Source organism: Zophobas morio, unplaced genomic scaffold (assembly GCF_036711695.1).
Source record: "Zophobas morio isolate AGI-343-1 ecotype UQ-CSIRO unplaced genomic scaffold, CSIRO_AGI_Zmor_V1 ptg000016l, whole genome shotgun sequence".
Lineage (NCBI taxonomy): Eukaryota > Metazoa > Arthropoda > Insecta > Coleoptera > Tenebrionidae > Zophobas > Zophobas morio.
In genome coordinates, this window is record NW_026972121.1 from 4,526,956 (window position 1) to 4,554,835 (window position 27,880).

The window sequence follows — 27,880 nt, forward strand, 5'->3', positions numbered from 1 at the left end:
GATCCCTTGAGTCTTGAAGTCTACTGTTTTATTGTTGATGAAAATAGAAGTAACTTAACAGTCCCTAGTGCCTTTTTTGATAGAATATAAAAGGATTTTGAAAGGACCCTTGATTTTTTTTTAATGTGAAAAATTTTGAAAGAATCTTGAGGGTCTGTAGTGTGTTTATCCTTAGTGCGTTTTTTGAAAGAATAATCTTAGGGGTTTTTGGTATTTTATTTTTGAAAGAGATTAAAAGAACCTTGAAGATCTATGCTATTTCGTTTTTGAAAAATTTTTGAAGAATCTTGGGTCCCTTGTGTCTTGAATTCTACTATTTTGTTGTTGATAAAAACAAAAGGAACCTTACGGTCCCTAGTATTTTTTTGATAGAATATAAAAGAATTTTGAAAGGACCCTTGATTTTTTCAATGTGAAAAATTTTCAAAGATTCTAAGAGGTCTTTAGTATGTTTTTTGAAAGAATATTCTTGAGGATCTTTGGTGTTTTTTTTTTAAGAGATTGAAGGAACCTTCAAGGTATGTGGTATTTCGTTTTTGAAAAATTTTGGGTTTCTTGTCGTTCTTTAAGAATTTAAAAATATCTTAGGTCCCTTGTGTCTTACTTTTATCAATGTAAAAAATTTTGAAAGAATCTCGGGGGTGTCTATGGTGTTTTTGGAAGTATACTCTTGAGGGTCTTTGTTGTTTTCTTTTTAAAAGAGATGGAAAGAATCTTGAAGATCTTTGGTATTTCGTTTTTGAAAAATTTTGGAAGAATCTAGAGACCCTTGTGTCGTTTTTTAACAATTTGGAAAGAATCTTGGGTCCTTTGTGTCTTGAATTCTAATGTTTTGTTTTTTGATAAAAACAGAAGAAACCTTGGGTTCCCAAGTCTCTTTTTTTGAAAGAAGTTAAAATAATCTTGAAAGAACTTAATTTTTAATGTAAAAATTTTTAAAGAATCACTAGTGTGTTTTTTGAAAGAATAATCTTGAGGGTCTTTGGTGTTTTAATTTTAGAAGAATCTTGGGTCCCTTGTGTCGTTTTTAAGAATTTTGAAAGAGTTTTGGGTTCCAAGTCTCTTGAAAGGACCTTTCATTTTTTAATTTGAAAAATTTTGAAAGAATCCCTAGTATGCTTTTTGAAAGAATAATCTTGAGGGTCTTTGGTGTTTTGTTTTTGAAAGAGATTGAAAGCATCTTGAAAATCTATGGTATTTTTGTTTTTGAAAAATTTTGGAAGAATCTTGGGTCTCTTGTGTCGATTTCAAGAATTTGGAAAGAGTCTTGGGTCCTTTGTGTCTTGAATTCTACTGTTTTGTTTTTGATATAAATAGAAAGAACTTTGTGATCCGAAGTGTCTTTTTTTGAAAGAAATTAAAAGAATCTTGAAAGAACTTTTAATTTTTTCAATGTAAAAATTTTAAAAGAATCACTAGTGTGTTTTTTGAAAGAATACTCTTGAGGGCCTTTGGTGTTTTGTTTTTGAAAGAGATTGCAAGAACCTTGAAGATCTGTGGTATTTTTGTTTTAGAAAACTTTTGGAAGTATCTTGGGCCCCTTGTGTGGTTTTTTAAGAATTTGGAAAGAATCTTGGGTCCTTTGTGTCTTGAATTCTAACGTTTTGTTTTTGAAAGAGATTAAAAGAACCTTGAAGAATTGTGGTACTTTTGTTTTCGAAAAATTTTAGAAGAATCTTGAATCCCTTGTGTCGTTTTTTAAGAATTTGGAAAGAATCTTGGGTCCTTTGTGTCTTGAATTCTACTGTTTTGATTTGATAAAAATCTTTAGAATGAACCTTGGTGGTCACAAGTCTCATTTTTTTTAAGAAGTTAAAAGAATCTTGAAAGGACTTTTAATTTTTTTAAAGTATAACATTTTAAAAAATTCATAATGTGTTTTTTGAAAGAATAATCTTGAGAGTCTTTGGTGTTTTGTTTTTGAAAGAGATTGAAAGAACCTTGAAGATTTGTGGTATTTTTGTTTTTGAAAAATTTTGGCAGAATCTTGGGTCCCTTGTGTCTTGAATTCTACTGTTTTGTTTTTTTAAAAATAGAGGGAACCTTGGTGTCCCAAGTGTTTTTTTTTTAAGTTAAAAGAATATTGAAAAGACCTTTAATTTTTTTAATGTAAAAAATTTTTAAAGAATCCCTAATGTGTTTTTTGATGAATAATCCTAAGTGTCTTTAGTGTTTTGTTTTTGATTTAAATAGAAGGAGCCTTGTGTTCCCAACTGTCTTTTTTTGAAAGAGTTAAAAGAATCTTGAACAGACTTTAATTTTTTAATGTGAAAAACTTTTTTGATAGAATATAAAATAATTTTGAATGGACCCTTGATATTTGTGGAATTGCGTTTTTGAAAAATTTTAGAAGAAACTTGGGTCCCTTGTGTCGTTTTTTAAGAATTTGGAAAAAATCTTGGGTCCCTTGTGTCTTGAATTCTAATGTTTTGTTTTTGAAAGAGATTGAAAGAACCTTGAAGATCTGTGGTATTTTTGTTTTCGAAAAATTTTAGAAGAATCTTGAGTCCCTTGTGTCGTTTTTTAAGAATTTGGAAAGAATCTTGCGTCCTTTGTGTCTTGAATTCTAATATTTTGTTTTTGAAAGAGATTGAAAGAACCTTGAAGATCTGTGGTATTTTTGTTTTCGAAAAATTTTAGAAGAATCTTGAGTCCCTTGTGTCGTTTTTTAAGAATTTGGAAAGTATCTTGGGCCCCTTGTGTGGTTTTTTAAGAATTTGGAAAGAATCTTGGGTCCTTTGTGTCTTGAATTCTAACGTTTTGTTTTTGAAAGAGATTGAAAGAACCTTGAAGATCTGTGGTATTTTTGTTTTCGAAAAATTTTGGAAATATCTTAGGCCCCTTGTGTGGTTTTTTAAGAATTTGGATAGAATCTTGGCTCCCTTATGTCCTTAATTCCACTGTCTTGTTTTTTGACATAAATAGAAGGAACCTTGGGGTCCCAAGTGCCTTTTTTGAAAAAAGTTAAAAGAATATTGAGAGGACCTTTAATTTTTTTAATGTAGAAATTTTGAAAGAATCCCTAATGTATTTTTTAACGAATAATTTTGACGGTTTTGTTTTTGAAAGAGATTGAAAGAAACTTGAAGATCTGTGGTCCTTTTGTTTTTGAAAAGTTTTGGAGGAATCTTGGGTCCCTTGTGTCTTGAATTCCACTGTTTTGTTTAAAATGGAGGAACCTTGGAATCCCAAGTGTTTTTTTAAGAAGTCTTTGGTGTTTTGTTTTTGAAAAAGATTGAAGGCAACTTGAAGATCTGTGATATTTTTGTTTTTAAAAAATTTTGGAAAAATCTTGGGTCCCTTGTGTCTTGAATTCTACTGTTTGGTTTTTAATCAAAATAGAAACTTTGGGTTCCAAATGTCTTTTTGAAAGAAGTTAAAAAGATCTTGAAAAGACCTTTAATTTTAGAAAGAATCCCTAGTGTGTCTTTTTTTTAAGAATTTGAGACAATCTTGGGACCTCGGTGTTTTCATTTTAAAAAATTTTAAAAGAATTTTTGGATCCCTATTGTCATTTTTTTTTTCGAAGAATTCAAAAAAATTTTGGGAAAACCTGGTGTTTTGACTTTGCAAAATTTTAAACTATATTGAGGTATCTAGTGCCTTTTTTGAAGGAATTTGAAAGAATTTTGGATGGCCCTCTGAGTTTCATTTTGAAAACTTTGAAAAAGTCTTAAAATTTCTAGTGAAAAAATTTGTAAGATCTTGGGATCTTTTTTTAAGAATTTGAAAGAATCGGGGGACCCTATGTTTTAATTTTGAAAAACTGAAAAGAATCTTGGTATCCCTAGTGTCCTTTTCGCAAGAAGTTAAAAGAGTCTTGAGAGCACTTGATGTTCAATTTTTGCAAATTTTTAAAGAATATTGGTGTTTTTTTTTAAGACTTTATAAGAATTTTGAGAAATTTTTGTTATAAAAAAAAAACGAAGAAACCTTGTAATCTCTAATGTCTTTTTGTTTAAAGAATTCGAAAGAATCTTGAGGACGTGGTATTTTGTATATGAAATAATTTGAAAAAATCTTGGGTCCTTGTGTATATTTTTAAAAGAATTTAAAACAATCTTGTACTCCATGTACAATAAAATTGTACAATTAGTAAAAACAACTAAACCAATCACAATTTTGATAGCGTCACCCCAAAACTTTGCAAAATCAGGTCACTAAAAAAATATACGCAGAGACCACAAAAATATCTGTACATTCCATTTAGAAAAAAAACTTCATAGTTATAAATAAGCGTTGCATATGTGTGTTAATCATTCGTTAATCACATGTGCCAGATATAAACTAATGCAAATACCGGAGTGAATCACCCGGTATAGTACAGATTGTTGCACTACATAGTTTACAAGTCATTATTTATAAATACAAATGTTTTACAAACATGTGGTATTTTATCTACACTACTCCACACAACAATCACCTCAAGTGCAACTACCTGAATAGTTTGTAAACATTGCTCTTTTACCCACTAAAGTTCGAACAAGTGATTATATCTGCTCCCAATTTTACGCACATTTTATTTACGTTTACGTCCCAAAGTTTACATTAATAATTTCATCGGTATTGACACTTCCTTCCGACTCACGTTGCTTATCATCGCCTACATTACATAAACACAAAAGCCGGAGCCATGCTTATCATATTTGCGAAACACAATTTATAAACGAACATAAACACTAAAAACCTAAACTCCGACACAGAAAAATCTGGAGTAAAAGTGAACGCTCAAAACAATGTAGCAAGTGTTTATTTATCGGACAATAACCAGCGGAGATAAGCACAACATAGCGATAACACCAGCTGTTTCCAAGAAAATTTAAATATAAGTCAAGTTTAATGAAAAATTCATTACGAAACACTTATTTATACCGACGGCCGTAAATTTTATCGAAACGATGAAGGGTTTCGGGGGTTTTTTATTCGGATGTAGCGAAACTCATCGGAATTTCCCTTGATAAAAAATCACCTAAATATTTACGACGAAAATATTCCGTTGTTTACAATGGCATCTATGAATGTTAGTTAAAATGTATCGTTCTAGCAATAACTGTTCGGATTCAGCGCTGAACCAGACCTTGACAAATAAACACAGTGTTTAAAATACGCCCGATTGAGTGGCCCGCCATTTTCGCCATCTTGATTAAACACCCAATCGAAACGATCTCCGCTGACGTCATCGTTTTCCTCACGGGATGAACCCGCCGCCGTCCCAAAATAACTCTCCCGATAACGCACAATCGATAAAAATCACCAAGAACCGTCCATAAACACTTTATCACACCGGATGCATGTAAAGGTTATCGCACACCATCCGAGTCAAAACAACCCTTCGTCGCGCCCCGAAAATCCCAATCGGGGGAAACCGCAGGATTTTTTCGTGACGCATTTCCAAACCATTGTTCTAAACCGAATAAACAATCGCATGCGTCAGTGGCGGCTCGATTAATTGTCGTTGCACTTGTGGAAAATCGAGAGTTTCAATGCCATCGTCGCGGCTCGACTTATCGTTATCGTTCTGTTGGTACTTCCTTAGAGGTTTCTATTCATCTGTTCAGTATGAATGTGATTGTGCTGGGGCATGAATAAAACGCGAGTGAGAGGGTGGAAATGTGGCACGAAGGGGAGGATTCGTCGGACTCGGAGGGTGAGGAGTATCAGGCGTTTGTGGGGAGAGGTAAGTTCGGAAAGGGGTGTCTAATATAGTTTTCGGCGCGTTTAATTAAAACTTTAAAATTAATATCACCGAATGAAAATAAACCATGTATAGTCTAAAGATGCTACTATACTATACTATAATTTATTTTTTGTTACTTTCGTTTGATTTTGCGAATGAGAAGTGTTTGGTTAGGTGTAATTTAGTATTCCAAATTTATAATTTTTTATCCTTATACTAATACGTGATAAGTGGTATCGTGTTTAACTATGGATCTCGCAAATTTTTGTGTGTAGCTATGTTGATAGCATTATCAGTATAAAATTATATTTGAATTATATAATTATGGGATTTCCGGAGAATTTTGTTCCTAAATACACTAATTTGTTTGTGTTTTCATTACTTCATTATTTATTTTTCGGAGATTATAAAACTTTACCCAGTGTTGATTCATTTCCTTCGGAAGGTGGATGACGTCATCTTACGTCCTGAAAATCCTGTTACTCCCCTTCCACCACGGCCTCCACTGACAATTTATCCAAATGAAATTGAAAATTGTTTCGTCGACTAATCACTAATTTTGATTTTTGCAGTTTCCAGTGGTTTATTTTGAAAGATTAAAAAAAATGTTGATATTGATAACCAAAACTTTGATCTACTTTACGATGCGAGGGAAATTGTGTCTAGCTTCACATCGACTTCTGTGAAAATGCGAATCTCGGAGGTTTTTAGTGTTATTTTTTCTAAAATATGAAAAAGCACGAGGTCGCCTAGTGGTTTTTTTATTGAAACGAATCATAAAGAATCTCAGAGAGGTCTAGTGTTATTTTTTTCTAAAATACGGAAGAATCGCGAGGGGGTAGTGTTATTTTTTCTAATATGTAAAATGTCTTGGATGCTCGTAGTGTTATTTTTTCTAAAATGCGAAAGAATCTCGGAGTACTTTAGTGTTATTTTTTCTCTTAAATACGAAAGAATCTCAAAGTCTCCTAGCGGTTTTTTTTTCAAAAAGAAGAAGAAAGAAATAATCTCGGGGACCCCTAGTGTTATTTTTTCCAAGAATGTGAAACAATCGCGGGGATCCCAAGTGTTTTTTTTATAAAATACGAAAGAATGTCGAGGTCCCCTTGTGTTATTTTTTCGATAACGTCGGATAATCTCAGGGGCAATAGTGTTATTTTCTTCTAAAATCTGAAAGAATCTGGAAGGCGCCTAGTGTTATTTTTTCTAAAGTATGAAAAAATTTCGTGGGCGCCTAGTGATATATTTTTTTTAATGTGAAAGAATCTTGAGGTCCCCTGTCTTTTTATGAAGAAAAACTGAAAGAATCTCGGGGCCTCTGGTGTATTTTTTTTCTAAAATTCGAAAGATTGTCGGGGTTCCCTTGTGCTATTTTTTTTTAAATGTGAAAAAATTTCGGGAACCTGTAGTGTTATTTTCGTCTAAAATGTGAAAGAATATCTAGGGCCTCTCATGTTATTTTCTTCTAAAATTTCAAAGAATCTCGGAGGGCTCTAGTGTACTTTTTTTCCAAAACGGAAAACATGTCGGGGTCCCCTAGTGTTATTTCCTCTATAAAGTGAAGCAATCTCCGGGGCCCATAGTGTTATTTCCTTCTAAAATATGGTAGAATCTCGCGATCTCCTAATGTATTTTTTGATGAGAACTTGAACAATCTCGAAGAACCCCAGTGTTATTTTTTCTATAATGTGAAAGAATCTCGAAAGCCTCTAGTGCTATTTTTTCTAAAAAATGAAAGAATCTCTTGGCTCCTGGTGTTATTTTTTCTAATATATAAAATAATCTGGAGGGGGGGCTAGTGTATTTTTTTTCTAAAATGCGAAACAATGTAAGGATCTCCGAGTAGAATTTTTACTAAAATCTGTAAAATTGTCATAGTCCCCTAGTGTTATTTTTTCCTATAATGTTGAAAAATCTCGGGGGATAACAGTGTTATTTTATTCTAAAATATCATACAGTCTCGAAATCTAATGTATTTTTTTATCAGAAATTTAAAGAATCTCGAGGGTTCCTAGAGTTATTTTCTTCTAAAATGCCAAAGAATGTCGGGGGCCCATAATGTTATTTTTTTCTAAAATGTGGAATAATCTCGGGGGTCTCTAGTGTTATTTTTTCCAAAATGTGAAAAAATCTCGGGATCCCTAGTGTTATTTTCTTCTAAAATGTGAAAGAATCTCGAAGGCACCTAGTGTTATTTTCTTCTAAAAAGTGTAAAAATGTCGTGGGCCCCAAGTGTTATTATTTTTTAATATATAAAAGAATCTCAGGGGCCACTACTGAATTTTTTTCTAAAATGCGAAAGAATTTTAGGGTCGCAAGTGTTATTTTTTTCTATAATATGTAAGAATCTCGGGGGCCCATAGAGTTATCTTTTTCTAAAATGTAAAAAAATCTCAAAAGCCTCTAGTGTTATTTCTTTAAAATGTGAAAGAAACTCGGGGTTCCCTAGTGTTAATTTCTTCTAAAATCTGAAAGAATCCTGAAAGCCTCTAGTGTTAGTTTTTTCTAAAACGTGAAAGAATCTCGAGGGATTCTAGTGATATTTTCTTCTAAAATGCGAAAGAATGCGGAGGTCCCCTAGAGTTATTTTCATCTAAAATGTAAGAGAATCTCGGGGGCCTCTAGTGTTATTTCTTCAAAATGTTAAAGAAACTCGGGATTCCCCAGTATTATTTTCTTCAAAATCTGAAAGAATCCCGAAAGCCTCTAGTGTTGTCTTTTTCTAAAATGTAAAAAAATCTCCGGGGACTCTAGTGTTATTTTCTTCTAAAATCTGAAAGAATCCTGAAAGCCTCTAGTGTTAGTTTTTTCTAAAATGTGAAAGAATCTCGAGGGTTCCTAGTGTTATTTTCTTCTAAAGTGCGAAAGAATGTGGAGGTCTCGTAGTGTTATTTTCATCTAATGTAAGAGAATCTCGGGGGCCCATTGTGTTATTTTTTCTAAAATGTAGAAGAATCTCGGGGGCCTCTAGTGTTATTTTGTCTAAACTGTGAAAGAATCTCGAAAGCCTCTAGTGTTATTTCTTCAAAATGTTAAAGAAACTCGGGGTTCCCCAGTGTTATTTTCTTCAAAATCTGAAAGAATCCCGAAAGCCTCTGGTGTTATCTTTTTCTAATATGTGAAAAAATCTCGGGAGACCATTGTGTTATTTTTTCTCAAGTGTGGAAGAATCTCGGGGGCCTCTAGTGTTATTTCTTCAAAATGTAAGAAAAACTCGGGGTTCCCTAGTGTTATTTTCTTCTAAAACCTGAGAGAATCCTGAAAGCCTCTAGTATTATGTTTTTCTAAAATGTGAAATGTTCTCGAGAGCTCCTAGTGTTATTTTCTTCTAAAATTCGAAAGAAGTTCCCTAGTGTTATTTTCTTCTGAAATGTATAAGAATAACGAGGGGCTCTAGAGTTATTTTTTCTAAAATGTAAGAGAATCTAAGCGCCCCTAGTGTTATTTTGTTCGATAAAGTGAATGAATCTCGGGGTCCGATAGTGTTATTTTGTCTAAAATGCGATAGAATGTCGGGGTCGCCTAGTGTTATTTTTTTCTATAATGTGAAAGAATCTTGGCGGCCAATAGTGTTACTTTCCTCTAAATTATGCTAGAATTTCTGAATGTAATGTATTTTTTGAAGAAAAACTTATGGATTCTGGAGGGTCCTTAGTGTTATTTTCTTCTAAAATGTGAAAGAGTCTCGAAAAGCTCTAGTGTCAGTTTTTCTATAGTGTAAAGGAATCTCGTGAGCTCCTAATGTTATTTTTTTCTAAAAAGCCTCTAGTGTTATTTTTCTAAAATATGAAAGAATCTCGAAAGCCGCAGGTGTTATTTCTTCAAAACGTGAAAGAAACTAGAGGTTCCCTAGTGTTATTTCCTCTAAAATGTGGGAAAATCCCGGGGGTCCCTAGTGTTATTTTTTCTAAAATGTGAAAAAATTCCGGTGCCCCTCGTGTTATTTTCTTCTAAAATGTGAAAGAATAAGAAAGAATCTCGAAAGCCTCTAGTGTTATTTCTTCTTAAATGTGAATGTTTTTCGGGATCTCCTAGTGATATTTTTTCCTATAATGTGAAAACATCTCGAGATCTAATGTATTTTTTTATGAAAAACTTAAGGAATCTCGAAAGTCCCTAGCGTTATTTTCTTCTAAAATCTCAAAGAATCCCGAAAGCCTCTAGAGTAATTTTTTTCTAAAATGTAAAAGAATTTCCAGGACTCCTAGTGTTTTTTTTTCTAAAATATGGAAGAATGCTCGAGTCCCCTAGTGCTATTTTTTCTAAAATGTGAAAGAATCTCGCAGGCCAATAGTGTTATTTTCTTCTGAAATGTGTAAGAATAACGAGGGGCTCTAGAGTTATTTTCTTCTAAAATGTAAGATAATCTCGGCGTCCCTAGTGTTATTTTGTTCGATAAAGTGAAAGAATCTCGGGGTCCGATAGTGTTATTTTGTCTAAAATGCGATAGGTCATCTAGTGTTATTTTTTTCTATAATGTGAAAGAATCTTGGGGGCCAATAGTGTTACTTTCCTCTAAATTATGCTAGAATTTCTTAATCTAATGTGTTTTTTGAAGAAAAACTTATGGATTCTTGAAGGTCCTTAGTGTTATTTTCCTCTAAAAGGTGAAAGAATCTCGAAAAGCTCTAGTGTAATTTTTTCTAAAATGTAAAGGAATCTCGTAAGCTCCTAATGTTATTTTTTTCTAAAACATGAAAGAATCTCGAGGTCCCGTCGTGTTATTTTCTTCTAAAATGTGAAAGAATCCCGAAAGCCTCTAGTGTTATTTTTCTAAAATGTGAAAGAATCTCGAAAGCTTCTAGTGTTATTTCTTCAAATTGTGAAAGTTTTCGGGGTCCCCTAGTGTTATTTTTTCTATAATGTGAAAAAAATCTCGAGATCTAATGTATTTTTTGATGAGAAACTTTAAAGAATCTCGAAAGTCCCAAGTGTTATTTTCTTCTAAAATCTGAAAGAATCTCGAAAGCCTCTAATATTATTTTTTCTAAAATCTGAAACAATCTCGGATACCTCTAGTGTTATTTTCTTCTAAAATATTAAAGAATTTCGAAAGCCTCTAGTGTTATTTCTTCAAAAATGTGAAAGAATCTCGGGGTTCTCAAGTGTTATTTTCATCGAAAATGCAAAAAATCTTGGGGGGGCATAGTGTTATTTTCTTCTAAATTCTGAAAGAATCCCAAAAGCCTCTAGTGTTATTTTTCTAAAATGTGAAAGAATCTCGAAAGCCTCTAGTGTTATTTCTTCAAAATGTGAAAGAAACTCGAGGTTCCCTGGTATTATTTTCTTCTAAAATCTGAAAGAATCCCGAAAGCCTCTAGAGTTATTTTTTTCTAAAATGTAAAAGAATCTCCAGGACTCCTAGTGTTTTTTTTTTTTTTCTAAAATATGGAAGAATGCTCTAAAATGTGAAACAATCTCGGCGGCCTCTAGTGTTATTTTCTTCTAAAATGCAAAAAAATTTCGGGGGCCCATAGTGTTATTTTCTTCTAAATTCTGAAAGAATCCCGAAAGCCTCTAGTGTTATTTTTCTAAAATGTGAAAGAATCTCGAAAGCCTCTAGTGTTATTTCTTCTAAAATGTGAAAGTTTTACGGGGTCCCCTACTGTTATTTTCTTCGATAATGTGAAAAAAATCTCGATATGTAATGTATTTTTTGAAGAAAAACTTATGAAATATCGAGGACCCATAGGGTTATTTTCTTCTAAAATGTGAAAGAATCTTGGGGGCCCATAATATTATTTTTTTTTTAAATGTGAAAAAACCTCGGGAAGCTCTAGTGTTATTTTATTTCTTCCAAAACTCTCTGGGAGGGCTGGTGTATTTTTTTTCTAAAATGCCTAAGAATCTCGAATTATCCTAATTTTTTCGTGTTCCCCTAGTGTCATTTTGTGGCTAATAAAAATTATTTATCCATCCCCACAACACTTTACTGACATTATCTAAAAATGTGTTCAGTTCTCTCTAAATAATTTCAGGCCAATTTTAGCATTTCAAATCTATTAGAAGAGCAATATTTCAGTTTCATTGAGCTTCTTTCTTATTTTGTCAATTTCCAATACAACATCTTCTAGTATATTAATTCTATGTCCTTCTGTTTCAGTAACACCCTATTAGTCATCTTGTTTGTTGTTCTCATTTCTCGCAATTACTTTCCGTCCTTCAATTCCATCCTATAGAATACATTATTAACCTGCCATCTATTTTCGGCATATCATTACATTAGCATAAGTAGTGGAATCCAGCGTCACCATGACGTTACTTCTTCTAAAAATATTTACCGGAAATACCAACACCTCTTAACATCAATTTCCTACAATAACAACCACCAAATAAATCTTCTTCATTCCAGGCGTCATCAAGAAACCAGCCAACATGGACGACATTCTCATAGTCTCCCTCCAATCCAGCGACGCTGCAACCCTCTGGGCCGACTACTTCACCAACTACTTCCAGCAGATCAGCAAAGCGAACAAAAAACCCTTTAAGTAAGTATGGTTGTATGACAGTCATTCGAATACAGCCAGGTTTGCAGAATCCAACACATGCTCCTCGAAAACTGTCTGCTGGAGTCTAAAGAAGACCCGAAGTTGGTGGCGGAGCGGGCCACCAACGTGAAACTGCAACTAGTCGTGGTGTGCCCCAGCTTCTTAGAGTTCGTGGCGGAGCACCCGGAGAAGTGTTCCAATTTGGGGAAGCTGCTCCTGGGGGATAGGACTCTAGCGCTGCTGCTGGGGGTGTCAGACGGCGACTTGACTGATCTCCACAGGAGAAGTAAGGTTAGAAATTGTTAAGACAATAACTAAGAGGGTGTTGTAGTTTTTCCGACGTATTTCCAATGGCAAAGACTGAGCGTGGGGCAGGATCAGGACGAGAACTTCACCAAAGAGTTTCTGGGGCATGCTATGTCCATCTTGTCACGAATATGGAAGCAGCAGACTTCCGGTACTCAAGAAAAGTCGTACTTTTCGGTGTCTCCAAAGAAAATTCGACAAGTAAGTTTCCAGGATTAAATTTCCAAGACTAGACAGAGTTGTCTGCAGGGTCAGAACAGTGTGTTCATCCTGCTTACATACCCGCTCCAGAAGGAAGACATCCTCAAGGTATCCATCGAGCGCAACAACGAGATCTTCGAGGTGAAGACCGTCAAAAGACGCAATCCCTACACGGTTAAGATCTCGGTCCCCAACAATCTCACCGAAGTGACAGCTATTGTAAATATCCTCGTCGAAAAAAATGGAAGCATCGTGGGCAGCCGCCCAATCAAGTGCGAGAGCAGACTCAGAGAGCTTGAACAAATTTTACGCTTAACTAATAATCCGATCGAGTTTATGTGTCAGGTAAAGCTTTGATGTGCATTTTTACGTTTTTAGCGACGGAAATAGGGTGGAAAAGGGATGGTTTTGAAATGTTATGTTGTTACAGACGCTGGGTTTCAACCCCTCGTGCAAGGAGCAGCTGGATAATTGGTTGCTGCAGGCGTTCCAGAAGAATCTACCGGCGCATTTTAACCTTCTTGCAAACCACGAGACGCCATTTGCTGCTGCCGTCCACGCACACAAACACAGTAAAAACACGTCTGCAACATGCGTAGACGCTCGGACTGACTAAGCATGCTTTCAGGTCACGAAGAGCACCCCACTCTTCTGCACTTCGCTGCAAAATTCGGCTTCGAGAAGTTGGCGTTGCAGCTTCTGGACTGTCCAGGGGCGGATATTGCCTACGATATTAAGAATGTGTATGATATGACGCCTGCAGAAATCGCCGAAAGCAACGGCCATCCGGAACTGGCAGCCACCCTCAAGGGGTACATGAACATGAACGAGTTCACCAACATGTACGCAAAGCTCAAAGAAATCAGTCTCAATACGTCCAAAATCGGTAAGGTATACCCAACCACCAAAACGCGTTACCTTCTATGTTCTCCATAGATGAAGATAGTTACATCACCCCCAAAGCAATCGAAGAGTTGTACAAAATATGCCCGCCACCAAGACCCGTGGAAGATCTTTCCTCCCCTACTACCCCCATCAACGAGTACGGCTACATGGCAATGAACCCTCCAGGTACCTACTCAAAATTTTTCGCATCTAGTGTTACAAAATTAATTTTTAGTAAAACTAACCGTCGAGAAAGAACCAAGAACCCCTTCCCCCAAGCCACCAAAAAACCCCACTCTGAAGACTGAAATCCCCCAAATTAACATCGTCTACGAAGACAAAGTCCAGAAGGAGCTTCTCGAAATAATCAACGACTTCAAAAACAACGTCCACTCGATAGCACAAGTCGAAAAGCTGGTCGAGGAGTGGAAGAATAGAAACGATGTCCAAAAATCGTTCAAAGAGAAGCAAGAACAACTCAAGGAAATGCGAATGAAGTACGACAAAATCCAGCAAGAATTGAAGTCGTCGATGAAGAAAGCTACCCCTTTCGATCGGGTGAAAAAACTCTTCACTAGACACAGGTCTCGTGAAGAGAAGCACGAAATTTCGTCGCCGGTTCTCACGTCGCCTAGTATAGTGGCGATTCAGTCGCAGCGACCCATTAGCAGCTTGAGTACTTCTAGTTCTGGGTCGTCTGGGAGAATGAGTACCATTAGTGGGTGTAGTGTGGGGGATAGTGGTACCCACTCCGACAACGAAGACAGAAAGGTACCACCAGCACTTGTCTCTATTTTTACGTTTTCAATTTCCGTCTGTCTGTCTGTCGTCTGTCCGAATTTTTATTAGACAGATAATCTCAGAAAGTACTGGACCGATTGTTGTCAAATTTTATACGTGTGCTAGGAATATCGTTTTAAACAGTATTATAAAATGCGATTAATTTAAAAAAAATCAAAATCGTACAATATTTTGCAATTTAGCTTTGAAACTACAAAATCTTTATTTTAACTTACAAGGGTTATAGTTAAAAATAAAATTCGCAAAATCAAATTTTATCATTTTCGAAAAATCTGGATGTATTTACCTTCGACCATTATTTTGGCATCACAATTTTTCGTTTTTTCTTTTTGTTCGATATTACAATTTTTCACTTTTCGATTTTTGAGTTTCTTAAATTTTAAATTTTCGATTTTTCAATTGTTGATTTTCTCAAATTTTCTCTTTTCATTTTCCCAATTTTATTTCATAGTGTTTCGTTTTCTCATGTTCTTTCATTTTTCAATTTTTCGGTTTCATAATTTGTCGTTTTTTCAAATTTAATTTGTTCAATTTTGCAATTTTTCGATATTACAATTTTTTATTTCTCGATTTTTGAGTTTCTCAATTTTAATTTTTTGTATTCAGTTTTTCGTTTTCTCAATTTTTTTCAAGTTCTTGATTTTTATTTTTCATTTTCCCAATTTTTGTACTTTCATTTTCTCCGATTTTAATCCACATGTTTCGTTTTTCAATGTTTCCTTCGATTTTATAATTTTTAGTTTATTTAATTTTTCAAATTTTTAATCTTCCTTTAATTTATCAATTTTGCCATTTTTGGATTTGCAATTATCCGATTTCTTTAATTTTCAATCGATTTTTCAATTTTCGTTTCTTCAGTTTTTTAATTTTCAGTTTTGTAATTTTTTGATATTACAGTTTTAATTTTTCGGTTTTTTAAATTTTTCCTTTCCTCAGTTTTTCAAGTTCTTGTTTTTTATTTTCCATTTTCCCGATTTTTGTTTTCATTTCCTTTGTTTTTTCAATTTTGCCTTCGCTTTTATAATTTTTGTTTATTCAATTTTCCAAATTTTCAGTTTTTAATTTTCAATCCCTCGATTTTCCGATTGTTAAGTTTTTCAATTTTGCAATTTTTGGGTTCCAATTACCCGATTTTCCGATTTCTTTAATTTTCAATATATCAATTTTACAATACGATTTTTCAGTTATTCGTTTCTTCAATTTTTCCAATTCTTTTTTTCAATTTTTAGATTTTCAATTTTTAATTTTTCGATTTTTCTTTTTTTTTCATTTTCCCGATTTTATTTCATATTGTTTCGTTTCCTCATTTTCTTTCATTTTTCAGTTTTTCGGTGTCATTTCTCGTTTTTTCAAATTTAATTTTTTCAATTTTGCAATTTTTCGATAGTACAGTTTTCCATTTTTGGATTTTTTTTTCGATTTTTGTGTTTCTCAGCTTTTAATTTTTCGATTTTTCTATTTTTCGTTTTCTCAGTTTTTCAGATTCTTGATTTTTATTTTTCATTTTCCCAATTTTTTAATTTTCATTTTCTCACGATATCATAATTTTTGGTTTTTTCATTTCCTTTATTTTTTCAATGTTTCTTGCGATTTAATAACTTTTCGTTTATTCGGTTTTCCAAATTTCCAATCTTTTTTTCAATTTTAAAATTTTTCAATTTTTCAATTTCTCGAGTTCCAAATTTTTCGGTTTTGCAATTTGTTCGATATTACAATTTTTCACTTTTCGATTTTTGAGTTTCTTAACTTTTAATTCTTCGATTTTTCAATTGTTGGTTTTCTCAGTTATTCTATTTTCATTTTCCCGATTTTATTTTATAATGTTTCGTTTTCTCATGTTCTTTCATTTTTAAGTTTTTCGGTTTCATAATTTGTCGATTTTTCAAATTTAATTTGTTCAATTTTGCAATTTTTCGATATTACAATTTTTCATTTTTCGATTTTAGAGTTTCTCAATTTTAATTTTTTGTATTGAGTTTTTCGTTTTCTCAATTTTTGTACTTTCATTTTCTCCGTTTTTATTCCACTGTGTTTCGTTTTGTCATTTCCATTTTTTTATAATTTTTAGTTTATTCAATTTTTCAAATTTTTAATTTTTCAATTTTGCCATTTTTGGAGTTGCAATTATCCGATTTCTTTAATTTTCAATCGATTTTACAATATTTCGATTTTTCAATTTTCGTTTCTTCAGTTTTTTGATTTTCAATTTTGCAATTTTTCGATATTAAAATTTTAATTTTTCGATTCTTTAAATTTTTCCTTTCCTCAGTTTTTCAAATTCTTGTTTTTTATTTTCCATTTTCCCGATTTTTGTTTTTATTTCCTTTGTTTTTTTCCATTTTTCCTTCGCGTTTATAATTTTTGTTTATTCAATTTTCCAAATTCTCAGTCTTTGATTTTCAATACCGCGATTTTCCAATTGTTAAATTTTTCAATTTTACAATTTTTGGGCTCCAATTACCCGATTTCTTTAATTTTCAATATATCAATTTTACAACACGATTTTTCAGTTATTCGTTTCTGCAGTTTTTCAAATTCTTTTTTCCAATTTTTAGATTTTCATTTTATATTATTTCCATTTCTTTTCTCGAAAAGTTGAAAAATCGAAAAACAAAAAAATCGAAAAAAGTGTATGTTTTCAATTTTTCAATTGCTCGACTTCCAAATTTTTCAATTTTTTGTTTCTTCAATTTTGGATTAGCAATTTTTCGATTTTTCAATTTTTAATTTTTCGATTTTTGAGTTTCTCAAATTTTAATTTTTCGATTTTTCTATTTTTCGTTTTCTCGGTTTTTCAGATTGTTGATTTTTATTTTTCATTTTCCCAATTTTTTAATTTTCATTTTCTCACAATATCATAATTTTTGGTTTTTTCATTTCCTTTATTTTTTCAATGTTTCTTCCGATTTAATAATTTTTCGTTTATTCAGTTTTTCAAATTTCCAATCTTTTTTTTTCAATTTTAAAATTTTTCAATTTATCGAGTTCCAAATTTTTCAATTTTGCAATTTGTTCGTTATTACAATTTTTCACTTTTCGATTTTTGAGTTTCTTAACTTTTAATTCTTTGATTTTTCAATTATTGGTTTTCTCAATGTTTCTATTTTCATTTTCAATTATCAATTTTACAATACGAGTTTTCAGTTATTCGTTTCTTTAATTTTTCAAATTCTTTTTTTTTAGTTTTTAGATTTTCATTTTATATTATTTTTGATTTTTCAACTTCACAATTTTTCAGTTTTTCCATTTCTTTTCTCGAAAAGTTGAAAAATCCAAAAACAAAAAAATCGAAAAAAGTGTATGTTTTCAATTTTTCAATTGCTCGACTTCCAAATTTTTTAATTTTTCGATTTTTCAGTTTTTTTTCATTTTCCCGATTTTATTTCATAATGTTTCGTTTCCTCATTTTCTTTCATTTTTAAATTTTTCGGTATCATACTTTGTCGTTTTTCAAATTTAATTTTCTCAATTTTTCAATTTTGCAATTTTTCGATATTAGTTTTTCATTTTTCGATTTTTCTATTTTTCGTTTTCTCAGTTTTTCAGATTCTAGATGTTTATTTTTCATTTTCCCGATTTTTTAATTTTCATTTTCTCACAATACCAAAATTTTTGGTTTTTTCATTTCCTTTATTTTTTCAATGTTTCTTCCGATTTAATAACTTTTCGTTTATTCAGTTTTTCAAATTTCCAATCTTTTTTTCCAATTTTAAAATTTTTCAATTTTACAATTTTTAGAGTTCCAGTTATCCGATTTTCCGACTTCTTTAATTTTCATTTTCCAATTTTACGATTTTGCACCTTGTTTTTCGATTTCCAAATCATTCGATTTTTGAGTTTTTGTTCTTTCAATTTTCCAAATTTTTGATTTCTGATTTTTGGATTTTTCAAACTCTTCATTTTATACTTTTACGCTTTTGAAAAATCGAAAAACTGAAAGAAAGAAAAATCCAAAATCGAAAATTTTAAAAATTCGAGAAAATGCAAATAAAGATGTAGAAAATCTAAAAACTGCAAATCAAACAATTGAAACCAAAAAAAAACCTTGAAAAACTAAAAATCAAAAATAGAAAAAAAATTATTCTAAATATTAGAAAGAAAAAAAAAACGAAAAATTATAGAATAGTCAAAATTGAAAAGTCGAAAAAGTCGAGAAACTGAAAATTCTAAAACTGATAAAACGAAAAATTCAAAAATGTAAAACTTCAAAAATCAAAAAATCGAAAACTGAAAAATTACAAAGGAAAAACTTGATAAATCCAAAAACTGAAAAAATAAAGAAAACGAAAAACCAAAACGAAAAATTGCATACCTAAGAACTGAATAAACGAAAAATGGAAAAAACAAAAATTTATAAAATCGAAAAATTGAAGAAGCAAAAAATTAAGGATTCTAAAAAATTGAAAACAGAAAAATAGCAATTCGAAAAATTTAAATAATCCAAAGATTGAACAATTTCACATTGGAAAAAGAAAAATTATAAAATCAGAACATTGAAAAGCCAAAAAATCTAAAAAATAAAGAAAACAAAAAACCGAAACGGACAATCCAAATCAAAAATTTTAGGAAGTGAAAAATAAAGACTTGAAAAACTGAAAAATTAAGAACTGAAAACTCGAGAAATTTTTAATCAAAAAATTGCAAATCAAAAAACTGAAAAATCCAAAATTTGAAAAATTTCACTTGAAAAAAGAAAAATTATCAAATCAGAACATTGAAAAAAGTAATAATTTAAAAAATAGAGAAAATAAAAAACCGAAACGAGAAATTGCAAATCGAAAATTTGAAGAAATGAAAAATTGGAAAATCAAAAAATTCAAAATTAATAAAAACTGAAAACTCGTGAAATTGCAAAATCTAAAAATTGAAAGGGGTTGGAAAATCGAAAAACTGAAAAATGTAAAAATGAAAACTCATTGTGTTGCATGTCGTAACATTGAAAAACAAAAAAAAGAAAAATTGAAATTGAAAAAACGAAAAATTATAAAATCGGAACATTGAAAATCGGAAAACGGAAAACTCGAATAAAAAAAATCAGTTTTCCAATAATTGAAAAATGGAGAAGTTCTCATATAATTCTAAAAATTTAAAATGAAAAATACAAAATTTGCAAACCAAAAATTGAAAAAGCGAAAAATTAAAGAATCTAAAAAATTGAAAACAAAAATTGCAAATCGAAAAATTTAAATAATCCAAAAATTTAATAATTTCACATTAAAAAAATATAAAAATCAGAACAATGAAAAAAAAATCGAAAAAATAAAGAAAACAAAAAACCGAAACGAACAATTATTGGAAATAAAAAATTTTAAGAAGTGAAAAATAAAGAATAGAATAATTATAAACCAAAAAATTTAAAAACAATTGCAAATCAAAAATTTTAAGAACTGAAAAATAAAGTATCGAAAAATGGAAAAAATTACAAATTAAAGAAACAAAAAAATTAAAAATTGACAAATCGCAAATCGAAAAATTGAAGAAACAAAAAAACATTGAAAAACTAAAAATCAAAAATAGAAAAAAAAAAATTCTAAATATTAGAAAGAAAGAAAAATTATAGAATAGTCAAAATTGAAAAGTCGAAAAACTGTAACATTGAAAAATCGAGAAGCTGAAAATTCTAAAACTGATAAAACGAAAAATTCAAAAATCTAAAACTTCAAAAATCAAAAAATCGAAAATGAAAAATTACAAACGAAAACTTGAAAAATCCAAAAACTGAAAAAATAAAGAAAACGAAAAATTGCATATCTAAGAACTGAATAAACGAAAAATTGAAAAAACAAAAATTTATTAAATAGGAACTTTGAAAAATCGAAAAATAAAAATCGAAAAATTGAAGAAGCAAAAAATTGAAAACAGAAAAATTGCAATTCGAAAAATTTAAATAATCCAAAAATTGAATAATTTCACATTGAAAAAAAGAAAAATTATAAAATCAGAACATTGAAAAGCCGAAAAATCTAAAAAATAAAGAAAACAAAAAACCGAAACGAACAATCGAAAGCAAAAAGTTTAAGAAGTGAAAAATAAAAACATTAAAAACTGAAAAAATTGGAAATCAAAAAACAATAATCCAAAAATTGAAAACTTTCACACTGAAAAAAGAAAAATTAAACAAAACAATTGAAAAAATAAAGAAAATAAAAACCGAAACGAGAAATTGCAAATCGAAAAATTGAAATGAAAAATTTGAAAATCAAAAAATTTCAAAATTAATAAAAACTGAAACTCGTGAAATTGCAAAATCTAAAAATTGAAAAATTCAAAATTAAACAGTTGAAAACCAATTTTTTCCAATTTCTGCTTGCAGAACATGCTAGGAAGCCACAACGAAGACGACTTCCGCAACGTGATGAACAAAGCGGCCTTGGAAATGAACTACACCCCAGTCCCCGCCCCCAAACCGGTCAAAACCGGAATGTTCGTCAATCGGACGCACTTATTTGAAACGATTGAGGTAAGCCACGCCCACGCTCATGCACACAGATTCTCATTGGCGCCTCTTTCAGGAGAAGCCAGTGGCGCGGCCGGACACCCTTCCCGTTTCCGAAGAGTATTACATTCAGTTCCCCCCCTCCGGACTACCAGTGGCGGGTACGTCGACGTTCTATATCTCCTCCAAGTTACTTATTTTTAATTTCTAGGCGCTACAAACGAAAATGAGCAACAATACATGAACGTGAGTGCAGTAACGAGTGAAGATGACCACGAATACATGAATTTTAAGGTTATGACCAAGAGATAGGGTTACTTGATGTAATTTCATTATGTCATTTTTTATTTATAACATAATATTTATGTGAAGTCCATTAGGTATTTATTTATTCGGTTTTTGTTATATTATGCTTCATTTGTATGTTGTTTAAATTTATATTTTGTACATTTTTGATATGGAATAAATTTTTAGGTAATGTGATGAGGTGTTTAGTTGTTTGTAAAAAAATCGCCACAGGTGCAAATCTTGTTTTTGTGAAATGAGAACACGCGAAACTGGTTTTTATGCAATTATGTGGCAACACGATTATTCATCATAGTTAATTCGCGACGAGAATATTTTAATTAACCACTTTTCCTCGCTTTCCGTCTCTATTTCCTTTGGGTTAAACAATGGAAAATGAAATGCACTACTATATTAATTAGACAGAATAAACCACAACTTTAATGACACTACGTGGTGGAAAAATAATCTTAAATTAGTGCCACAGGCAAGGATAATAATGCAATCATAAATAGTCGGTCAAGAGAAACCCAACTTAGTTTCTTTCGTGACTTCTGACAATCAAAATGGGTACTTCTGCAAGCCAACTTTTCCAAAATATCTATAACTCTTTGGTGTTTTAGATCTCAAAATCGTGGTTTTGATGGTGGTTATTGGTACCACAGTGGCACTCAGCAGTAAGTACCTTGATTACAGTACCCACCACTTCATAATAATGACCCATAGCAAGCAACTGCCCCACCCCCACCCGCATAGCAAGCTGTAGCCCCAAGTGCAAAGACAACAGCAACTGTCAAGGAGCCAAGGTTTGTTGTACCAATATATGTGGTACCAAATCGTGCACCGACATCTACCAGTACCAAAACGGCGACAAAAACGACAAATACGGCTCATCTAGTAAGCGTAGGTAGAAAATTTCGGAAAAAATTGTAACTACATATTTTTGCCAGAGGGCGCCACTGGAACGTACTGCGGCAACGTCAAATGCAGCGCCGGCGAAAAGTGCGAACTGGACAGAACCACAAAAAGACAAAAATGCGTCAGGGGTTAAGGAAAACTGACACTTATATTTGTATCACCAGTTTTGATAGTTTTTTAAATACAGTCGGTGAACTTTGTTTAGTTTTATTATTGTATTTTGTAGACGTCTAATCTAATTAATTAATTATTTTGTTGACATTTAATTAAGTGTGAGACACCCAGTATATTGTCACTTATAACTAATGACAATTATGACTAATGGGATCCCGGATTCGATTTAGACGGTAAATAAAAAAAAAACAGACGTAGAATGCGGATGCAATAAAGTCACTTTTGCTTGAAACACCACTTGAACTTGTAATTGTTTAGTTAATCGGTTTTACAATTATTAGTTTTGTTGACATTCGGACCGGCGGTCATTATAACTAATGGGACAAACCCACCCGAGTCAATTTTCACACACAAAAAAAAACAAAATTAGGAGAGAAAAACAAGTCGTGAGTGTAACACAACCAGACCCACGTGCAGCCCCCACGATTTAATACTTTTAAACCTTAATCATTTCCGCACCCTAACCTAACTGTCACTTGTCATTTTGACACTTGACCTCGACCACAATTTTCCGCATTTCCACCAAAAAACCCAAACAAAGCGTGTTTGTATAATGCCCACGTCCCCTTCCACACCGTAAACGTACTCCCAAAAAATCCTTGCCCCAAAAATGCCCATCCTCTGATCGCCCATCATGGTAGTTGTACTCGTAGTAAACAAACTCAAACACTTAATTCTGTTCTTCGTAAGCATCTTCAGACGCGCTTTGTGTTGTTTCCGGCGCCGCCGCCGCGTCTCCGTGGACGCCGTCCCCTTGACCCATGTGGGCGTCGTCGCCAACCATGGAGACCCCGAGGACTGGACATGGGAAGACAAGCCGGGCTACAGCGAACCCAAGACCGTGCAGGACCACATCGAGCTATACAGGAAGCGAAAAAGCGAGAAAACCGAGCTCCAACAACAACAAGAGGAAGTGCCTATGGATTTTTTCGAAAACATGGCCCCAAAAATCACCAGACAGACGAAAGTTTACATTAGCGAGGAGCACGGGGAGAGCAAGGGGGCGAATCGGCTGAATGTGGTAGAAACTGTGCCTGTGGTAGGTTCCGGGTGTGTTTTGATGGGTTGCTGATGGTTTGTTTGCAGGAAACGGGGGAGTTGAGGGAGTGGGAGGAGAGCTCTGGGTGGGAAGGGGAGACGCTGGATTGGGACGCCCAGGAGGCGCTGCGGGAGAAGAAGCGACGGGATAGGGAGAGGAGGTTATGGGAGCAGCAGCAGAAGAGACAGGAGAAGGGGGGGAGGTCTTTGGGGGCGAAAGTTAGCACGTAACGTTTAGTTAAGCCAAAGGGGTGTTTTAATAGTCTTCAAGTCATTCCTGTGAAGATATTTTCGTGAATAAATTCGAATGTTTCAAGTTTTGTGTGGTTTTTGAATTTGGCGCCGGATTGAGTGGGCGGGGCTTGGGTTTAAGATTGTGGGCGGGGTTTATACACTTTATACATTTAACCTACACCAATCAAGTTGTTTATTAGATACAATAGAAGTGTGTGTAGATTGACTTAATTTGGAAAATCGGGCACTTGGCAGATTGTCCCTCAGTTTTTCGATATTTCTTTTTCAATTTTTCGAATTTTTTCAGCTTGATTTTTCATTTTTTTGATTTTTTTTAATTTTTAGTATGTATTCGATTTTTCGATTTCTCGTTTTTTTTTTTTTTTAATTTTACGACTGTTCGGCTTTTCGACATTTTGTTTTTCCAATTTTTCGATGTTCGGGTTTTTAAACTTTGCATTTTTCCATTTTTCAACTTTTCGAATTTTTGACTTCTCAACTTTTGGATTTTCGATCTTTTGATGTTTCGTTTCTCGATGTTTCAATTTTCCAGTTTTTGGATTCTTCAATTTCTCGGTTTTTCAATTTTTAAATTTTAGTTTTTTCAATTTTTCGATAGCTCGTTGTTTCGATTTCTCGATTATTCAGTTTTTCAATTTTGATTTTTCATTTTTTCGATTTTTTAAATTTTAGTTTCCGATTTTTCTAATTCTCGTTTTTTTTTTAATTTTAGGACTGTTCGGCTTTTCGATTTTTCGCTTTTCCAATTTTTCGATGTTCCGATTTTTGAAATTTTGGATTTTTCGGTATATCTCGGTTTTTCGATTGTTCAATTATTCTATTGATAAATTTCACTTTCTTCAATTTTTACGAATTTTTTATTTTTATTATTGATTTTCCAATTTTTCGGTTTTTTTATTTTAATTTCGATTTTTCAATTTTTCGATTTGACGATTTTTTTTATTGGATTTCTTGACTTCTCGATTTTAATAATTTTCCGACTTTTCGATTTTTAGATGTCTCAGTGTTTCGAGTTTTCCATTTCTCAATTTTTCAGAATTTCAATTTTCGGGATTTTTCAATTTCTGGATTTTTCGATATGCTAATTTTCCGATTTTTCAATTATTCCATTTTGCAGATTTTCGATTTTTTAGTTTCTCGGGTTTTCAACTTTTCGACTGTTCGATTTTTCAATTTTTTGATTTCTACATTTTTCGATTTTTAAAGTTTAGTTTTTTCAATTTTTCGATAGTTCGATGTTTCAATTCTTCGATTCTTCTGTTTTTAGATTTTAATTTTTCAATTTTTAGAGTTTTATATTTTTCGATTTCCCGATTTTTCAATTTTTCAGTTTGATTTTTCATTTTTTCGATATTTTTAAATTTCAGTTTTTGTTTTTTCGATGTCCCGTTTTGTTTTTTTTTAATTTACGACTGTTCAGCTTTTCGATTTTTCTTTTTTCCAATTTTTCGATGGTCGGATTTTCCAAATTTTCGATTTTTGAAATTTTGAATTTTTCGATATCTCGGTTTTTCGATTGTTCAATTTTTCTATTGTTAAATTTCGCTTTATGCAGATTTTCGAATTTTTTATTCTTCAGTGTATTGATTTTTTAATTTTAGTTTTCGATTTTTCAATTTGACGATTTTTTAAATCAATTTTTTGGTGTCTCAATGCTTCAAGTTTTCCATTTCTCAATTTTTCCGCATCTCTATTTCGGGATATTTCAATTTTTGGATTTTTAAAATTTTGAATTTTCCGATTAGTTGGTTTTTATATTTTTTTATTTTTAAATTTTTTGAGTTCTAAATTTTGTTTTTTTTAAATTTCCGGATTTCAGTTTGTCGATTTTGCAATTTTTTGAAATTTCGATTTCCCAATTTTTCGATTTTTTGACTTCTCGACTTTTGGATTTCTCGATCTTTTAATGTTTCAGTTTTACAACTTTTCGATCTTTCGATTTCTCATTTTTGTAAATTTTACGATTGTTCGGTTTTTCGATTTTTTTATTTTTCAGTGTATTGATTTTCCAATTTTTCGATTTTTTAAAATGTAGTTTCCGATTTTGAATTTCTCGATTTAACGCTTTTTAGATTTAATTTCTTGACTTCTCGGTTTCTCAATTTTAATAATTTTTCGACTTTTCGAGTTTTCAATTTTTCGATTCTTAAAAGTTTTTATTTTTCAATTCTTCGATTTCTTGAGATTTCGACGTCTCGATTTTTCATTTGTTCAATTTTCCGAATTTTCGATGTATCGATTTTAAGCTATTTATACTTTTTCGATTTTTTGATTTCTCGACTAATTAAATTTTGGATATTTTGATATGTCGGTTTTTCGATTTTTCAATTTTTTTGAAATTCTAGTTTTTGATTTTTCAATTTTTCGATTTAACGCTTTTTTGATTCAATTTCCTGACTTCTCGGTTTCTCAATTTTAATAATTTTTCGACTTTTCGAGCTTTCAATCTTTCGAATTTTTAAATTTTAGTTTTTTCAATTTTTCGGATTTAGATATTTCTGTTTTTCAATTTTTAGATTCTTAAAATTTTTGATTTTTCAATTTTTCGATTTCTTGAGATTTCGACCTCTCGATATTTCAATTGTTCAATTTTCCGAATTTTCGATGTATCGAATTTAAGCTATTTTGATTTTTCAATTTTCCGATTTTTTGATTTCTCGAGTTCTTAAATTTTGGATTTTTTGATATCTCGGTTTTTCGATTTTTCCATTTTTTTTTTAAATTCTAGTTTTTGATTTTTGATTTTTCGATTTAACGCTTTTTTGGTTCAATGTCTTGACTTCTCGGTTTCTCAATTTTAATAATTTTTCGACTTTTCGAGCTTTCAATCTTTCGATTTTTTAAATTTTAGTCTTTTCAATTTTTGGGATTTAGATATTTCTGTTTTTCATTTTTTGATTCTTAAAATTTTTGATTTTTCAATTCTTCGATTTCTTGAGATTTCGACGTCTCGATTTTTCAGTTCAATTTTCCGAATTTTCGATGTATCGATTTTAAGAGATTTTGCTTTATCAATTTTTCAATTTTTTGATTTCTCTACTACTTAAATTTTGGATTTTTTGATATCTCGGTTTTTCGGTTTTTCAATTTTTTTTTTAAATCTACTTTTTGATTTTTAAATTTTTCGATTTAACGCTTTTTTGATTCAATTTCTTGACTTCTCGGTTTCTCAATTTTAATAATTTTTGACTTTTCGAGCTTTCAATCTTTCAGTTTTTTAAATTTTAGTTTTTTTCAATTTTTTGGATTTAGATATTTCTGTTTTTCAATTTTTAGATTCTTAAAAATTTTGTTTTTTCATTTCTTCGATTTCTTGAGATTTCGACCTCTCGATTTTTCAATTGTTCAATTTTCCGAATTTTCGATGTATCGATTTTAAGCTAATTTTGATTTATCAATTTTCCGATTTTTTGATTTCTCGACTTCTTAAATTTTGGATTTTTGGATATCTCGGTTTTTCGATTTTTTATTTTTTTTTTAAATTCTAGTTTTTGATTTTTGAATTTTTCGATTTAACGCTTTTTGATTCAATTTCTTGACTTCTCGGTTTCCCAATTTTAATAATTTTTCGAATTTTCGAGCTTTCAATCTTTCTATTTTTTTTTTTTTTGATTTCAGTTTTTCCAATATTTCGGATTTAGATATTTCTGTTTTTCAATTTTTAGATTCTTAAAATTTTTGATTTTTCAATTTTTCAATTTCTTGAGATTTCGACCTCTCGATTTTTCAATTGTTCATTTTTCCGAGTTTTCGATGTATCGATTTTAAGCTATTTTGATTTATTAATTTTTCGATTTTTTGATTTCTCGACTTCTTAAATTTTGGATTTTTTGATATCTCGGCTTTTCGACTTTTCAATTTTTTTTTAAATTCTAGGTTTTGATTTTTGAATTTTTCCATTTAACGCTTTTTTGATTCAATTTCTTGACTTCCCGGTTTCTCAATTTTAATAATTTTTCGACTTTTCGAGTTTTCAATCTTTCGATTTTTTAAATTTTAGTTTTTTCAATTTTTCGGATTTAGATTCTTAAAATTATTGATTTTTCAATTCTTCGATTTCTTGAGATTTCGACCTCTCGATTTTTCAATTGTTCATTTTTCCGAATTTTCGATGTATCGATTTTAAGCTATTTTGATTTCTCAATTTTTCGATTTTTTGATTACTCGACTTCTTAAATTTTGGATTTTTTGATATCTCGGTTTTTCGATTTTTCAATTTTTTTTAAATTCTAGTTTTTGGCTTTTGAATTTTTCGATTTAACGCATTTTTGATTCAATTTCTTGACTTCTCGGTTTCTCAGTTTTAATGATTTTCGAGCTTTCAATCTTTCGATTTTTTAAATTTTAGTTTTTTCAATTTTTCGATTCTTAAAATTTTTTAATTTTTAATTCTTCGATTTCTTGAGATTTCGACCT

General features: G+C 31.4%; 3 protein-coding genes across 5 annotated transcripts in view; all 3 read left to right on the forward strand.

The window, feature by feature from the left end:
• Positions 1 to 21,277, forward strand: part of LOC135129596 (phosphoinositide 3-kinase adapter protein 1) — a 71,580-nt gene extending 50,303 nt beyond the window's left edge. The window contains exons 1-12 of one of the 2 annotated variants that reach the window (XM_064056789.1): positions 5,447 to 5,677; positions 12,030 to 12,165; positions 12,213 to 12,451; positions 12,497 to 12,672; positions 12,721 to 13,017; positions 13,103 to 13,244; positions 13,301 to 13,558; positions 13,609 to 13,743; positions 13,793 to 14,328; positions 20,672 to 20,818; positions 20,871 to 20,955; positions 21,006 to 21,277. In XM_064056789.1, the coding sequence (XP_063912859.1) occupies positions 5,611 to 5,677; positions 12,030 to 12,165; positions 12,213 to 12,451; positions 12,497 to 12,672; positions 12,721 to 13,017; positions 13,103 to 13,244; positions 13,301 to 13,558; positions 13,609 to 13,743; positions 13,793 to 14,328; positions 20,672 to 20,818; positions 20,871 to 20,955; positions 21,006 to 21,106 (2,319 nt within the window). In that variant the 5' untranslated portion in view covers positions 5,447 to 5,610 and the 3' untranslated portion in view covers positions 21,107 to 21,277. Of the gene's footprint in view, positions 1 to 5,446; positions 5,678 to 12,029; positions 12,166 to 12,212; positions 12,452 to 12,496; positions 12,673 to 12,720; positions 13,018 to 13,102; positions 13,245 to 13,300; positions 13,559 to 13,608; positions 13,744 to 13,792; positions 14,329 to 20,671; positions 20,819 to 20,870; positions 20,956 to 21,005 lie in introns of those variants that run through there. The other variant, XM_064056788.1, reaches the window with a different exon arrangement.
• Positions 21,278 to 21,449: 172 nt separating this feature from the next.
• LOC135129597 (waprin-like protein) lies at positions 21,450 to 22,197 on the forward strand. Of its 2 annotated transcripts, none has more exons than XM_064056791.1 (4): positions 21,450 to 21,649; positions 21,703 to 21,756; positions 21,806 to 21,982; positions 22,030 to 22,197. In XM_064056791.1, exons 1-4 carry the CDS (start codon positions 21,646 to 21,648, stop codon positions 22,128 to 22,130), a joined length of 336 nt encoding a protein of 111 aa, XP_063912861.1. In that variant the 5' UTR covers positions 21,450 to 21,645; the 3' UTR covers positions 22,131 to 22,197. The 2 variants fall into 2 exon arrangements, with proteins under 2 accessions (XP_063912861.1, XP_063912862.1); XM_064056792.1 differs by having other exon boundaries at positions 21,473 to 21,649; positions 21,806 to 21,976.
• Positions 22,198 to 22,476: 279 nt separating this feature from the next.
• Positions 22,477 to 23,529, forward strand: LOC135129361 (receptor-binding cancer antigen expressed on SiSo cells). The gene is made up of 2 exons (XM_064056510.1): positions 22,477 to 23,210; positions 23,258 to 23,529. The coding sequence occupies exons 1-2, from the start codon at positions 22,806 to 22,808 to the stop codon at positions 23,438 to 23,440; spliced, it is 588 nt and encodes a 195-aa protein (XP_063912580.1). The 5' UTR covers positions 22,477 to 22,805; the 3' UTR covers positions 23,441 to 23,529.
• The last annotated feature ends 4,351 nt before the right edge of the window (positions 23,530 to 27,880 follow it).

Bases quoted from the DNA above. Each gene is read 5' to 3' on its own strand.
- LOC135129361 (XM_064056510.1), top strand. From the start codon at position 22,806: ATGGTAGTTGTACTCGTAGTAAACAAACTCAAACACTTAATTCTGTTC. The intron at 23,211-23,257 runs GTAGGTTCCGGG...GTTTGTTTGCAG, and splicing joins TGGTAGAAACTGTGCCTGTG to GAAACGGGGGAGTTGAGGGA.
- LOC135129597 (XM_064056791.1), top strand. The intron at 21,757-21,805 runs GTAAGTACCTTG...AATGACCCATAG, and splicing joins TACCACAGTGGCACTCAGCA to CAAGCAACTGCCCCACCCCC. The intron at 21,983-22,029 runs GTAGGTAGAAAA...TATTTTTGCCAG, and splicing joins ATACGGCTCATCTAGTAAGC to AGGGCGCCACTGGAACGTAC.